This window comes from Euphorbia lathyris, chromosome 4 (assembly GCF_963576675.1).
Source record: "Euphorbia lathyris chromosome 4, ddEupLath1.1, whole genome shotgun sequence".
Classification (NCBI taxonomy): domain Eukaryota; kingdom Viridiplantae; phylum Streptophyta; class Magnoliopsida; order Malpighiales; family Euphorbiaceae; genus Euphorbia; species Euphorbia lathyris.
The window spans coordinates 84,278,844-84,295,762 of record NC_088913.1 but is presented as its reverse complement, the minus strand read 5'-3'; the positions used below and the strand labels follow the sequence as shown (position 1 = coordinate 84,295,762).

Here is a 16,919-nt window from a genome sequence, read left to right as displayed (position 1 = left end):
AAGCATTGGGTCTATTCTTTTTCTTGTTTTCCATACAAATAGCTTCTTATTCTAAATTGGATTTCCTATTCTGCAGTTTGAAGGTAAATAGTAAAGGGTAATTTTATCATTTCCGAAGTCATAAACGGTAAAAAAATCTAACAAACAGATGAAGGACTAAACAGTTCACTGAGAAAAATGTTAGGGACCATGTTTTTAAAAATACTGGGACTAAATAGTGTGTTTTGTCAAAATATAGGGACTAATAAATTAATTACCCTAAAAAGTAATAATAATTTATGCAATTTTAACTGCTAAAATACGCTGTGCGCTGAGAATCAAACTGCTACTTCAGTTGCAGAGCTGCTTCTGATATGCTTATAGCTTTCCTTCGAGCTCATATAAACCGCCAAATCCTGGTCGCTCTCTACAATTTCATCACTCAAATCCGCAAAAAAATCCAATCCTTATTCCCCTCTTCATCCATGTCTGATTCCACCGAACTTGATTCCACTCCGTTTGACCCATTAGAACCGTCAATTCCAATCTCATACCCAATCAAGACACTAGAAGAGCTCGACTCTCGAGCTTACTTCGATTCCTTTCACTTCCCCTTTAACAAATCATCTGTTCCTCTTCCAACTTCAGCTGTTTCCTTGCCCAACAGGCGTAGACTTCTTGTTTGCCATGATATGCAAGGAGGTTACGGCGATGATAAGTGGGTTCAGGGTGGGTCTAATCCTGATGCTTATGCTATTTGGCATTGGTATTTGATTGATGTTTTTGTTTACTTTTCTCATAATTTGGTTTCCTTGCCTCCTCCGAGCTGGACTAATGCTGCTCATAGACATGGTGTTAAGGTACATCTTTTTTCTTCTCAAACCCTTGTTTTTGAAGTTCTACTGCTGGAAGTAATTTGGGGGTTTTTTGTACTGTAAGATGGTTTGAGTTTCGTGTTTATTATTGTAGAATTTACATGATTAATACATAAGTAATGATATGGAATATCATAAAGATGAATCAATTCACATAATCACATCAAAGGTAAATTGGCACAACTATCAAATTAGTTTCACGGCATAAATACTTCCAAATGGAACTTCGATTCATAGAGTGGTAACTATGAGTTGGAGTTTCTGTTTTTTCTCTTGTTGATGCAGAGAATGTACTTTTTTTCACATAGTAGTCATATCAAATGTATGGGATCGGACCTGCCAGATATTTCCAACAATTATGAAATTAACTTTGTCCACTTTTGGTATTTTAATTTGTTGTGCCTAATTTGGGTCTATAAGGTGTTGGGAACTTTTCTCGCTGAGTGGGAGGAAGGGAGGCAAACTTGCAACAAATTACTTGAGACAGAGGAGTCTGCTCGAAAATACGCTGAGCGGCTGGCTGAACTTTCCGTGGCTTTGGGTTTTGATGGATGGCTGGTATGTAGTTTGCTATGTTTTAATCTTTTCAATTTGAATTTTACATTAGAGCTGTAACTTTACAAGTTTTTGGGGGCGTTCCGGTATCAATATCATATGCTGATATGTGAAGCTTCATTTAAGCAAACTCCGCTTCTTCTTGGAATTTGCTGTTCTATTTCTATAAGGTAGAAAAGAGAAAGCAATAGGTTAAGAAAATTCAACTCAGATCAGCCTTAGTCCAAGCTAAATGGGTTTGCTTTCCTTGCATATACGCTATATGATTGTGTGTCATGGTGCACAATAAGGAGGAAAGAGAGAGAGAGAGAGACCTTGTAATTGCTCAGATGAAAATTGACAATTGTAAAGTGTCCTGCTTGGTTTCGAGAAATTTTTTCTTCATGTGATATAGTAAAGTGATATAATAGATAAATCATTTTCTTTTAGCAGTATCTACATTTCTTCATGAGAGAAATTGTGTGACATGTTTTTCTTCATTATATTTCTGAGGTTTATGGAGTCTATGCTCACACTTGAAGCAAATTTATATAGGAATTGCTATTTGCAGATCAATATGGAGATTAAACTGGATGTGGCGCAAATTGCTAATTTGAAAGAATTTGTCCGTCATCTAACCCAGATCATGCATTTGTCTTTGCCTGGATCTTTAGTAATATGGTGAGAGTTAGGATTTACCTTCTAGCAAACTGCAGAACAATCTGAAAGTTTATTGGAATTGTTACCATCATTTCAGCTTTCAGGTATGATGCTATTACAGTCTATGGACAGCTTAAGTGGCAAGACCAACTAAATGAGAACAATAAACCTTTCTTTGATATATGTGACGGAATATTTGTAAATTATACATGGAAGGTACTGTTTTTCATTTTTCTCCTATGTATGAGTTGTTTTATTAAATCCAGTTTAATTGCATACTAGATTTATCTTTTTTTTTTGGGTGCAGAATAGCTATCCGAAATTGTCAGCTTCTGTTTCTGGTAATAGGAAGCATGATGTCTACATGGGCATAGATGTATTTGGAAGGAATACTTTTGGCGGTGGACAATGGAATGTACGTCTTACTTCTAAAGAATCTTTATTCGTATCTATTATATTCTAGACATTGGTTCTCTTCATCCTTATCTGGGGTTTTGTGCTCCAATTTATGTTACTGATTTCACATGCATTCCTTCAATTTGCATGGCGATATAATTTCCGTTGGCATATAACAGATACCCTTCATTTTTTGTATTTTTAAGAACTATTGTTTGGAACTATTGTTTGGTGTACTTTCTTTTGAAGTTCTTAAGTGTGCCTTCTCTTCATTGATGGTTATGATTTGACAGTGTAATGATGAACAAAACTGCAATGAGTTCCAAAAATTTATTACAACACAGACTTAACCATTACCATTGGAATATCCTCTTAAGTCGCAGTTGTCTACTTCAGGTTGCTTCTCACTTATTGTTTTGTTCATTGTGTCCAGCAACCTTTACCTGCACAGGCACCCAGATGAAAAGAAATAAAAAAATTAAAAGACAACCAATGAAGCTAAAGAAGCAAATTCACATCAACTTAAAGAGCAGAAACTTTATGATATTTACTGCCAAAACTTCCTTTTCCTTTTTTATGCCATTTTCTTCTTTAACTTCTCGATTGTGTGTCTCTTCTATAAAGCCGTGGAGGAAAAATCGGACTATTCGGCGGGGCTGGAGTGGGTAAAACAGTCCTTATTATGGAAGCTATCTTTTCTACAGCATGTTACGACTCGCACGCCACCACAGAGGTAGCCCCAAAATAGGGGTGCCGGGAGCAACCCGGGTCTTTAATCCAAACCAAGAGACAACACCAAATCGAAACACTTCCACAATCGGCCAAAGCGAACGAGAGTCTCATCTCGCTGCCTAACCGACCAATGGGTTGTTGGTGCTGTTTCCAGCAGTTCCTCTATAGTGACATCAGGGCGTAGCGCAGTGGCAGCGTACCAACGCACCAAGCGCAGCCATTGACTCATCCAACCCCCGAGTAAGGAATATTCTAATCAGTCTCTCATCCCCGGTTGCACGAACAAATGTTCAGGTACAACCTTCAGGTCAACCGGCTTCGTCTCCTTGCGGAGATACTCCACCAAGAATCCCTTAAGATACGGATTAAGCGGTCTGCCCCTTCCCAGCCACAAATCAAGTGGTAGGAAGGTTCGGTCCCACATCGCCTTCCGCCGGTTCGTTGTAACCGAGCGGAAGTGTGATAACCGAGACAAGGTCCTAAATTCAGCTCCACCAATCCGACAGAGGGTAGAAAATGACACCTTATTTCAGGTGTATCGCCATAAGGCCATTCGGATGGTAGTAATTCTGGAGACACCGAAGGGAAACCGGGGATAAGTCCACCTGCCCCCCATCGACCCAAACCTTTTCGCATAGACTCGCACCTGTATCCAAAGCCAGTTTACTCAAGAGTAAGAATGAAAGGCATTTCGCAAGCTTTCATCCCTCCCTTACAGGGAAAGGTGGGATAACCTTCGATCAAAAGGCCAGTTTTCGGTTGCTTTTATTCGGCTTTCTATTTCATATTCACCGAGAAAGATCCTTCTTTGCCAAGAAGTTAGTAACGTTGAACAGTTCTTTCAAAAAAAAAATTCATGGTTCGTATGGTTATTAAGACTCTAAGAAGGAATAACCGAATGGAATTCATTAAGTCGGTTTATGGACAGATAAATAATTTTTTTCTTCGAAACCCCTTAGAAATTCGAAGGGCAATTGCTTGCTTTAATTAAGAAGATATTTCATACCTCTTATGGCAGTCATGTGGAATGGGGAAGCTAGCCTGAACTCTTCTTTGGTGTCAAGGTAATAGCTATGAATAGCCATCGACTCCCGGGAAAGGGTAGAAGAATGGTTTGGGGGTTCCGAACAGCTACAATGGCTGAACCTAATAAGATAGCAATTACAACCCAAGAAGTAATAAGTACTTGGGCGTGGACTTGGAAACCTTCCTAGAAGATGCTGTCTTCTTTTCATTACCACCTCGATCATGATTATACAGCTGGAAGCTCAATGAAAGGATTGGCGAAGATTTGAACCCAAAATCTGCAAAGATAACTCACTCCAAAGCTAAAATTCCTTGGACTCCATGAAAGATTGATTGCTGCTGCCAAAGAAGGGTTTTAATTTCAATTTGATAAAAGGTTTGTTGCAAATAATTGGGAATGAGAAGTCTTCCCCATGCCCAAGACAAAATACGAAAATATCCTCTAATTACAAGCCAAGAGAAGTAAAAAACCGGGGCATCACTGTAAAATTGTAGCAAAATGTCAAGCTGAAGTGAGTTCCCATTATGCATCCATCATATTCTCCTTGTAGATTCAGAATGTGGGGATGTTCCATTCCATCCTAACCTGAATTTGAATCGATGCATGCAGACTGTCCAGGGAAGTGCATGTCATACTTTTCATATAATATTTTTTTTACTAATCTACCGATTCAATGGAGTCATAATATGTTGGTCTTATTCTATATTTTTCCAGCAGTGTCATTATAATGAATTCCTAGTCTGTGACCATGAATTTTTTATTTATAGGTTAAGGATGAATTTACATTTTAGCTTTTACATTTTTGTACACTTATTGATGTAGTTATTTTTGTTTAATGAACACTTGAAAAATGTTAGCGCTGGAACGAATTTATAGTTTTTACCCATTTGTTTCTTAACTATAGTAATTTTTTGGCATCAGACAAGTGTTGCACTTGAGTTGCTAAAGAATGAAGATGTCTCCGCTGCCATGTTTGCTCCTGGCTGGGTCTATGAGACTAAGCAGCCGCCTGATTTTCAGACTGCTCAAAATAGGTAATGCTTTTGTTATATTTTTCATATCATGTCAGTGAGTAAATTTCTTTTAACATGACTAAACGTGGATATACTGCAGAATTTCTGATGCAATTTTGATCCTTCCAAGTCTCTCCTCAAAGTTGTGTACTTATGAAAAGTGTTCCCTTTATTCATCACTTGATTTTGCATTGGAAAACTTCACATGCTGCTTTTATTTATGATTATTCTGGATAAGGAAGGATGACTTGTGTTGTCTGCACTACTTTAATGTTTAGAGTCTCCTTGATATATTTCAGGGCCCTGTTTCCCTAGCTGTTATGAGTTTTTCCTTTTTGTGTTTATAATTCCATGGTAAGGATATATATAAAATTTCAACGGATTACCTTTCACAATATATGGTAAGGATATATATAAAATTTCAACGGATTACCTTTCACAATATATTGCTGCCAAATTGTTGTATTAGATGATTGGATAATAGCACAAAAGTAGCCTCAACATGGTAGGTCAGGATAAATAAGTCTGGATTACTTTATTTGACCAAATAAACCTCCATGTTCCATTTTTTGGTCAATTTAGTCCAACGGACAAATTGATTCACCTGACTCAGTACTTACTAAATACTGAGTGAACTCCTGAGTTGGTCTAAATTGACCAAAAGTAAAAGATGAAGGGTTATCTAGTCTCAAAAGTTGATTTGAAGTTATTTGTCTCAAACTGCCAAATTCAGGGTGCTTTTGTACTTTTATCTGAAGATGATTTGGATTTGATTATACTCTTCTAGAAGTACGGCCTTGGTTCAAGAAATCTTGTTCACAAGTTATAGATACAGGATCAAAATAGCTTTTTTTTTGCCCTGTGAATTCTTCAGCTTTGAAATGTTTGTAAATGTATGTCTCTTTTGTCATGTTAGCACCTTTCTTTTTCTTTATATTCTATGCTTAACAGCCTTTTTGGTTACCTGAAGTCATTAAATGACAATAATATATGCTTTAGATGATTCCTTGAAGCTTAGAGCTAAATTCTTGAATGGAAATTTTCTTACGTTTATTCTATATAAAAGTATATTAGTATTTTCTTTGTACGTATAGCCCCTTGTAATTCTATACAATTTGTTCACTGAGTTGCATTATCATGCATTTATCTTCTTTTTCTTTCTGCAGTTGGTGGAACCTTGTTGAAAAGTCATGGGGAATAATGAACTATTATCCTAAAATGCTACCATTTTATTCAAATTTTGACAAGGTAGCAACTATTTCAACTCTTTCCTGTAATAAAATCTTTGATAAATAACTTCACATGATTCATTTTCAATCTATGTTGGAGGGAAACTCTTCTTCACTAGGTTTTCATGTCTGATTCCGTTTCTTTTCCATTTCCGTTTCCTAGCTATATTTTTTAGAAATAACGTTTCCCAGTGTCCGTTTCAGTTTCCGTTTCTGTGCGACATAGTTTTCAATCTAATACATTTTTTTCCAAGAGGAACTAAATCAGCTTTCCTGGAGTCCTCTTTCAGACTGTAGCAGAAATTGTATAATGAAGTAGTTTCTTTCCAAATAAGAATATATGTTACTTATTGCATATATCCTTATGTGAGAGAATATATCCTTGTGTGAGAGAAAGCTCGTGTCTTCAGGTTCTTCCAATGAATTTCTGTTTTTGCTGACCAGCTTATTAAACTCACCATCTCTTGCTTTTTTCGACGTCTGAGGCTTATCAACATATGAGTACTAGTTATGATTTATATGCTCATTGTATTGACTTGACATTATTACTTCCTTAAAAGGTGGAATTTTTTTTTATAATATCTGATGGCTGTGAATTTACGGAGATCTCTTTAAACTCATCCTGTCAAAGAAGGAGCTGATGTAGTTAACTTGAGCTGAAGGTTTTATCAACTTTTTTGCCTTAGCAGTTTACAACCTTCTAAATTTCATGGTACTAGAGAGTACAAGGGGTTGCATATGTATATAGCTCCTGCATTTATATCACAAATAATGAGCATATGTGTTTTGTATTGTTCAGGGTCATGGCTATCATATTTCAGTTGAGGGAGGACAATTGAAGGACACTCCTTGGAACAACTTGTCTTGCCAAGAGTTTCAGGTTTGCACCAAAATGCCTGTCATTTTACTAACAAATTGACTGTGTTTTGTCTCTAGTGTTGGTGGTCACAAAATTTTGGTTGAATGTTTTTTCTTTTTGGCATTTTCATGATGCAATTATAAGTTATTATGGAACTAGTATTTTCTCGAAATGTCCACCATCACTTTAAAATGATTCCATCTGAACCTTTTTTATGTGCAGACAATACTGCGCTCATGTGCTACTTTTCTTATTAGAGTTTCGGATGCTATTCTGTATTATCATAAAATCATAATACGTAATCATATTCTAGTTCTACCCGTTCCATGCATTTGTGGTGAGTCTACATGGCTGATGTTTTTATAGTGTGAAATACACCCCATGGCTCCTCAACTTTGGAAGTACTATCTTTCCTAAACTTCAAAACCGAACCCTGAACTTTGACATGTTCTAACATAAAAGTCCAAATGACCATTGATCAATGTAAATACCGGTTGATTACACTCCTTGACCGGCCATCATATTAGTAAAGGAGAGTGATTTACTGGCATTTCACGTGGTCAAACAATGATCACATTGATCAACGGTCATTTGGAATTTTAAGTTAGTATGTGTCAAAGTTCAGGGACTTTTATGTCCGATTCTGAAGTTCAGGGTCATTATGTTAGTAACACCAAATTTGAGGGGTCATGGGTGTATTTTACCCTGTTTTTATCATATCATCTGATAAAAAAGTTCTGTGCTTTGAAATAGCAGATATGTAACAGAAAACGTCGACTTTCTAGCATTGGATTTTTAAAATAATTAGTTCAATAATCATGTATCTGCACTTAAAACTATATACTTTAGCCTTGTTTCTTTGTCCATATGCTTCTTTTTTTCAATAAAATCCGTATGCTTTCTCTTTAGTACTGTATATCACTGCAACAAATTAACTCTGTAGTAAATGAGCTCGATTAAGCTCCACAAACACTGTTGAGATCAGTCTGCATTTTGCTTGAGCGAACCATCTTTTGTACTTCTTAGACTGGGCTACTGTCATGCCATATAATCTTTTTCTTTCATCTTTGTCGCAGCCCTGCCTTGAGTTCACTAATGACCCAACTGAAACTATTCAAGTCCTTGTTGAGTAAGTTTTCATGCTCATAATTGATTTCTATGGACTTTAAATTGAGTCATATAGTTGCTTGCTCATTTCCACTATTTAGTGTAATATCACGCATACATGGGCAAAACATATAGTTTGACCCTTATACTTGGCATAATTTATAAATTTGGTCCTTGTACTTCATTTTTTCTCAGACTTTGACAATTGGCTAACTGTTTATTAGCAATGTATCACATGTATTGTCAAAAGTCTTGTGGTCGAATTGTATCATCCAGTTGCATCACAGTACATGCATTCTATAACCGTTAATTAAGGAGCAGATTTTGCGAAAAATTAAAGTACAAGGGACCAAATTTTAGAAAAAAAAGGGTTGAAGGGGCTTCCATAACAAATTGTGCCAAGTATATGGGCGAATTAGAGAGCTATATGACTCCTTATATATGTGAGGCTACCTTTTGAGATATGTGAGGCTACCTTTTGAGGTAGTTAGGCCTTTGTTCACATAGTGTCAGAGCCTCTTGGACCAAGTGGTCAAGGGTTCAAATCCTAACAACTCCATTTCTTTTAATGGAATTTCAACACATGGTAAGATGGATATGAATTGTACACTCTTCAAGCCCAAGAGGCATTGGTGTGCGAGGGCCTTAACTACTAGCTTAAGCTTTTGGGGCAAATGGTTCATTGAAACTTATTATAAGCTTATTCTTCTTGCTGACTGTAACACAAATTTATAAATGTAGTGCGAAAGAAGCATCTTATAGCGGAGGAGGAAACATCACATTTAGAGGATTTCTTGAAGATGATTCTTATTTCAGTAAAAGGCTCTTTCATGGAGAGTTCGACTTGGGCGATCAACCTCTCCACATTACTTATTCTGTAAGCCATCTCTACTCAATAGACATCAAAATACAGAGACATAATTATGTTATATACCTGCAAGTCTACCCCTCAAATAAACTTAATTGTCATTTTAATCATTCAACTGATAGATATTATAGGTATTGTAACTTGGACTTAAAGCATCCAGCTTATAATTTGTCTATGTACATTAATTTCCAAAAAACAAATCAATTATTTGACCCCTGACACTTGTGACTTTTATCTCTTAAGCCTCTATTTTTTTTATATGCATGCCCCTATTGTTTTCTTCTGATGTAACTGGACCTTGAGTTTTTTTTTTCCTTTTCTTTTGGGGGTATTGAGCCCTCGTAAACAAAGGTTTATAGTTGTAAACAAATGTCTAACTCACCCCAAAAGGTACCTCAAAGGGCGAGGATTGCCTCACATATTTAAGGAGCTATATAGCTTCCTCATTTAGCAATGTGGGATGTTTAACACGCCCATCAGTGGCGGAACCAGGACCCCGGATGACCCGGGGCTCAAACATATCAATAAAAAAAATTTCAAAACGTAAAAAAAAAAATTCAAAATTAACTGTGCAATTGACGGTAAATTTTCAAAGTCCAGCCCGTTAGGGCTCGGCAAAATTTTTTTAGCCTCCAACGCATTAAAACTGTAAAAATGTTATCATTTTTTTTAGAAACTAGCATTGAACTAATAGAAAATTAAACATGTTTACTTTTTTTAATGGTAATGACATAATAAAAATGAATATTAAATATGTTTGTTTTTTTTGTAAAGACATATTAAAAATGAATTCAAAAGTGTTATGAAAATAAAAATAAAAATAAAGAGTTCATTTAAATTAATAATGGTAACATGTTTTTATAATTATTGAAAAATAAAATTAAAATAAATAAAAAAATTTTAAAAAAATGAGACCGAAGGGAATCGAACACAAGACCTCTTAAACAAAAGCAAGCATACTTAACCATCTCATCTACCTTTATATATTGAAATAATACTACATAGATTCAATATAATTCTCTCCCAAATATTACGAGACACCGTTACTAAAATTTTTTTTTCCTCAATTCTCGGGCGGCCAGCCGGGGCTCGAGCCCCGGCCAACCCCCCCCCCCCCTAGTTCCGCCCCTGACGCCCATAGTTAACATTTACAATGATTCAAGGGCTTGATGCAGAACAATGAAATAATAGGGGCTCATTGTTGACATTCTTTTGTTTTTTATTTGGACCTTGGATTTTGTGTTTTTGTTTGTATCAAGCCCTTACAAATAAGAGTTATTGTTAATATTCATACACTCCAAGGGATTAATGCAAAAAAAAGTGTTTTGATGTTAACATTCATAATAATTAGATGGCTTAATTCAAAGCTATGAAACAATAAGGATCAAAAGGGACAAGTGCAATTGGTTCAGGGGATTTAATAAGGCATTTAATATTCAGAGACATAGCAATAAAGTAATGACTCAATTTGTTCCAGTCTTGTTTTGATGCTTTCATCTTTTTCCATTGTGGCAAATGGATTAATGCAGGTGAAATCAAACGGGGAGTCACTACTAGGCCTTTCTCTTCAGTTCTCTTCTAGCCAGAACAAGAGAACATGGGTACTTGTTGCACCCAAGGGTGCAAACCAACTCTCTAACTCATTCAGTAAAGTGATTACGACGCATCAAGTAAGCGAACTAGAAGCAGATCCGGAATGGGTCATACACAATGGTAGCATTGCAATGAATAACCACATATTAACAGAGATTCGAGCCGTATGCTACAGGCGACAGCCTGAACACGACGGATTGAGATCAGAATACATGTCATATTCTCAGGACAATTCGCAATCTTGCTGTCCTCCGAAGTATTTTGCTATCCTTGGCCACATTGCAATTAAAAATTCTGAAGGGAACTCATCTTTCCCCCCATCAGACGCATGGCTGGTAGAAGCTCAAAATATCAGTATCAGCTCAGCAATTGGGGGATCGAAAATTGTTTCAGTGAAGCTCATTTGGCAGTTGAAAGATGGAAACAAATTTTTGTTTCCAAAGTACAATATCTATTTAGAGAAACTGGAAAATCGAGATGAAGGAAATCTAGGTGGCCAAGTAAAAGGCACTTGCTCATATTTTGGAGTGGCAAAAGTTGCAGCATTTTACTTTTCGGGTCTTTCTGTTCTTCCTAATACTCATAGTCTCAGATTCATTATTCAAGTGTGTGATTCACATGGGGCTTGCCAAAAGCTGGATGACTCTCCATATTTCCAACTCGATGTTGAAGGTCAGTAATTTTTTTTTTGCTTCCATAGTTCTAATCTATGTTGCACGGAAACGGAAACGGATACTGGGGAAACGCTAATGAAGAAGAGTTTCCGTGCAACATAGGCTCTAATTTATCCCTTGTTTAGAAAGTGCATAAAACATTGTTCATTATCTGGTTAGTGTTGTATAATGGCAAAAAAAAAAAAAAATTCTCCAGATATGTTTCTAAAGTTCTGTTGAATTGCTTAACATGTCCTGAGTTAAACCAAATATGTTAATATTTGTGAGCAAAACATGACAGCAATAACTTATGAAATGATTTCTTGTTCGTGCATTATTGGAATTAAAAAAATGTTGTTTTACAAACACATTTACTTTCTGTCAAGGAACCAATGACCTAAAAGTTTAAGCTGACAGGTAAGGTCAAAAAAATAGCTTTGTATTATTATGTCTGACACCCTGTACATGAATTCCCTTCGGCTTGAAAATTGTATAACACAGACTCATCTTACTATGTCAGGATTTGAACCATCGATCACTTGATTCTAGAGGCTTTGGTATCATGTCAAGGACTAATTGACCTAAAAGCTTAAGCTGACAGGTGAGATCCAATAATAGCCTTTTATTATTATCTTTCTAAAAGAACAAGACCTCGAGATGAATGTACAAAACTCTATTCACCCACTGTCAAACAGTTACCCGAAAGCACAATTGTACAATATTCCCTTACATAAGTGTCGGAGATTAATATAAGATCTATGATTGGGCCTTAACTATCGGTTCGAGCTTTTAGTTCAATCGGTTCCATGACATGGTATCAGAGCCTCTAGGACCAAACGGTCGAGGGTTCGAGTCCCGACAACCTCATTAATTTGTGGAATTAAAACACATGGCAGGATGGGCCTGTGTTGTGCACGCTGCAAGCCCAATGGGCATTTGCGTGTGGGGGTGTGTCGGAGATTAATATAAGATCTATGATTGGGCCTTAACTATCAGTTCGAGCTTTTAGTTCAATCGGTTCCATGACAATAAGCATACATACATTTCATGAAGTTGGAACTAAATGCAAGTCTAGGTATGCCATGAATTCTGATACGTTCTTATCACTACCTGGCCTGTCTTCCTAGCACCCATACTCCGGACGATGCTAGCTTAACTCCTGTTTAGGGAACAAGTGGTCCTTGAACTTGTATATGTTGAATCTGCATGAACAACATGATGTGCTGGCATATTATAAAATTACTTCTCATATTAACTAGGGTAATTTCAAATAAAACCCCTGTGGTTTCACTAATTTTCAGATAAAGGACTATGGTTTACTTTTTATCAAAACGAGGATTGAGGTTTTCAACTTTAGCAAAATAAAGACTTTTTCAATTGATACTATTAAAATCACGTTTGACGACTTCAAAAATGACATATTTTAAGAACTACTAATATTCTAAGCAACTTTAATTCTTCAACTTTTTTATTTTGAGGTTATTTAGATGAAGTTTGGTAAAGAGAGAGAAAGTTAATGTTTAGAGAGAGAAAGTTCCAAAAAAGATGATTTTCGAAAATCGAAAATGCAGTTCCATAGGAAATATGACATTGAACAATTTTAATTCTTGAAAAATTTCATTTTCAGGTCGTTAAAAATGGTTTTAATAGCATTAATCCAAGTGCGAAACCTCAATCCTCGTTTTGACAAAAAGTAAACCACAGTCCTTTATCTGAAAATTAGTGAAATCACAGGGGTTTTATTTGAAATTTACCCTATTAACTATGTTTTCTTTTTTCAAATTGATCTAGTGTGGGCCATATTTTTCATTGAGTTTTAGTTCAAGGATCGCTCGTCATCATTACTGTGTTTTAGAAATAATATCTTTTTCGAAGCCTCGGTATTAAATTGTTTTTTGAGAAAATATCGAAGTCTCCTAAACCAGCAGGTTTAGAGTTTGAGTCCTAGCAATACTCATTTATGGATTGTTACATATATATAGAGCCTATTTTGCTTAATCATAGGAATTAGATTAAAGTCAAATTATTTCTTCCTAGTTTAGTAGACAATCTCATGTATATATACGTCTATTAATTTATTATAGAAATATGCTATAAAGTTTCCATCCTTTTGATTTAATTATGATATGAGAGCTTCCAAATCAGGGTTATAGAATTGGAAATTTGGGTCAGTATTACATTTTTGTTCAGTTCTAGTTGACATTTTCTTTTATTGGGTTTTACTAGTCGCTTTCTGGCATTTGCTTGGGCTCGCTGGTTTCCAGCATTGATTCCCTTGCTCTTTTTTTTCGTCTTCTCCATTTTCCGGGTGGTGTGGTTTCAATAACTCCAACTTCATTTTCGATCTCTTAAATTTTTTTTTTTTTTTTTTTGTGACTGCGATCAGCTCGAGCTTAATCTTTGAGTTGATAGCAGTGGATTTTGTTGCTGCTATGCTGGTTTACTATTGTGGAACTTTATTTTGTGGCTGCTGCCAATTTCATACTATAATTTGGGTCTGAACCGTTCAAATTTCTTGGGAGAGATTTTGATTTTCTGATCTTGATTAATATTGGGATTGATATTAATTGGGTGATTGAGTTAATTGTAAAATGGACTCTACGACTGACAAGAAAATTGTATCTTGTTGCTTATTGTTGAAGGACTCGACCAAACCGAACAGGAAATATATATAAACACGGAACTTGAAAAGAGAAAAACTTATATTATTGATTATTCGAAACAACAATTAGAACATAAAAAAAACAAAACACAAATCTGACTAATCTCTGATTATATTTTTTACAATATTGTCTAAGGTAGAGATGTATTTGAAAATTCATGGAACTTCAATGGAAATGCAAATCCGTTTTGCACAATTGAGTATGACTGAAGTTGTTCAACATTGGTTCATTGTAGTAAATGAGGTGTCTGATTGCTTGACATGAGAGTTGTTTATACATGAGCGTCTTCGACGATTCAACAGACTAGAGATTCAAAATTGCTATGAACAAATTTCAACGATTCAACAAACCAGGTCGATACATGATTACATCAAGGATTGGAGTACTTTCTTTCTCTTGTTCCTCGTCTACCTGGACAATAATCTCTGGTTTATTTTTTGGCCGAATTATAGAATGATATTCGAAGACTTGTACATCTCCATCGGCCAAGCGATGTATTTGGTGAAAGATGTTGAAGAAATGTTACATTTTTGTGAACAGGAGATTTCCATTTCTCGCTTTCGTTATGATCGCGGACGTGAGGAAACAGGCATTTTTCATATATGGGTTATCCTTGTCTTGATTCCAAAACTGGTCAATTCCATCGATTTTAAATCCCTTATTCACTCAATCGAACACAGCATTTTACCAAGAGGAGCATTCCTTAAGCACCACGATTCAAATTGAAGCATTGAATCCTCAAAGATCAAGTCTAATCGATTTGCTTTTTCTCACAATCCTAGGTTGCGTTCCCTCATCAAATGGCAATGGGAAGAACACCCACAGAAGGGGCTCCGTCATCAGTGTGGATGAAAACAAACAAAGTAATGGTTACATTGTGAAAAACAAAGTAACCATAGCTTGCACTAATTTGTTATCCGTTAGTAAACTTATCAAAAACCTTTCTTGTGCCTCTTTCCTTTTCTATTATTATATTTTTTAGGATCTTGAAACGAAATAGGTTCTTAGTAGGGGGACAATAAACGATGGGTTGTATGTTCTTGATTTTGGCTTCATATTTATTTTCAAAACAATGGTATGCTATGAAGCACGGACTCTTTCCCGGGGTCGTCGTGGCCGTGTCGGACTTGCTGGATTCGGGGACTCGGCAGGGACACAGCGGTGACATGGGACACTGATGGGACTCGGTAGTGACACGGTAGGGACTCGGTTAATGGTGAAAATATGTAAAAGTTTAGGGTTTTTTTTTAAATCTTTTAAAACCTATGGTTCAATTACAAAATTTGACAAAAAAAAAAAAACCTAAACTACATATAATTCTCACATGTATATCACGATTATAAACACTTAGGGCTTCTTTCTATTCCTTCTTCGATTTGTTTAGCGATTTACGATTCTTAGCCACTCTCCTGTGATTTCATCTTCTTTCTTGTCGTTGTCTTGTCTGATTTCATCCGCACCAAAATCTTTGCGATTTCATCCTTGCTATTAGAGAATGACTTATTTGTGATTTAACAAGTTTTTTTTATATATATTTTACATCTAATATATAGAATTAATTATATAGAATTTGTCGTGTCTCGCCGCACCTGTGTCTTATATTTTCTAAAAATGTCGTTTGCCGTGGCCGCATCCGAGTCGGTGCTTCATAGATGGTATGGGTTGGTATTTCTCCCTCTTGATTTTGGCTTCATGTTTCTTTTCAAAACATGTGTCGATACTTCTCATTCTCTCTTCATTTTTACTATTAATTTGGTCATCCTCCTTCGGAAAATACTTCAAAAGCTTCGTCATAGTCTTAACCATGAATGAAGTCTTACACATAGAATAATCGGAGTATGAATCTTGTCGATTAGCAAAATACTATCGAGTTTCTTATCTCAAACATAAACAAGTTGAATGTCCTATTTATTTGGTTCATGCTAATATATATGTCCGTTTGTTTGTCAGAAAATATTAGATAAGAGAATTTTTTTTTTGAAAAATAACATATTTTTCGATGTTTGGTTACAATACCGGAAAACAGGAAGAAGTAGTAGATGATTACCGTTTTCAAAATGGTAAGAAGTAATCGAGTAGGGCTGCTTAGGAAAATGTTTTACTAAAGAGAATAAAATATTTGTCTCATTTGTCTCATTGTAATATGTAAAATTATTATTGTTTTATATTATTTTTAATTATCAATTGGATTGTATTTTATTTTTAATTACATGTATTATTTTTAATTAATGTTAATTTATATGTTTCTAATTTTAGGAATTCTATTCTATTTATTAATTTGCAATATCCAAATTTTTAATGATTTAGAATTATTATACATTAATTATTTTATTTAGTTTTCCAAAAAATATTAAATATACATTATGAATGATACAAACGATTCAAATATAAAATAATTATATATATAAATAAATGCTAAAATTAAAATATACTTATATTTACTTTTATAAAATATTATATTTAATTAAAAACTAAAAAAATATATATTAAATTAATGATTTCATATCATCATTTCTAGCACTCCTTTTGGGAGTGTTGGAGATGCTCTTATTGAGTGAGAATGGATTTGACTTCTATGTACACAATTAATATTAAGTCTGACATTTACCAGACGATGTAATTTCAAGTCACATAAATGGAATATGAGTTTTTTTATATGCAATTTCGTGTTGTAACAATTTCCAACTTCCATCATTCTAACCATCCAATAAAAATTGAAATCACACATCTT

General features: G+C 35.2%; 1 protein-coding gene across 3 annotated transcripts; it reads left to right on the top strand.

Moving 5' to 3' along the window:
* Positions 1-300: 300 nt before the first annotated feature.
* On the top strand, positions 301-16,328 carry LOC136226086 (cytosolic endo-beta-N-acetylglucosaminidase 1-like). 3 transcript variants are annotated; one of them, XR_010687579.1, is made up of 13 exons: positions 302-839; positions 1,275-1,412; positions 1,960-2,069; positions 2,153-2,264; positions 2,356-2,463; positions 5,125-5,237; positions 6,383-6,464; positions 7,245-7,325; positions 8,381-8,433; positions 9,153-9,288; positions 10,809-11,544; positions 12,046-12,126; positions 16,215-16,328. XR_010687579.1 is itself a non-coding variant. In XM_066014384.1 (12 exons), the coding sequence occupies exons 1-12, from the start codon at positions 354-356 to the stop codon at positions 16,229-16,231; spliced, it is 2,172 nt and encodes a 723-aa protein (XP_065870456.1). In that variant the 5' UTR covers positions 301-353; the 3' UTR covers positions 16,232-16,305. The 3 variants fall into 3 exon arrangements, 2 of the variants coding, with proteins under 2 accessions (XP_065870456.1, XP_065870455.1); XM_066014384.1 differs by lacking the exon at positions 12,046-12,126 and having other exon boundaries at positions 301-839; positions 16,215-16,305; XM_066014383.1 differs by lacking the exon at positions 16,215-16,328 and having other exon boundaries at positions 12,046-15,712.
* Positions 16,329-16,919: the final 591 nt, after the last annotated feature.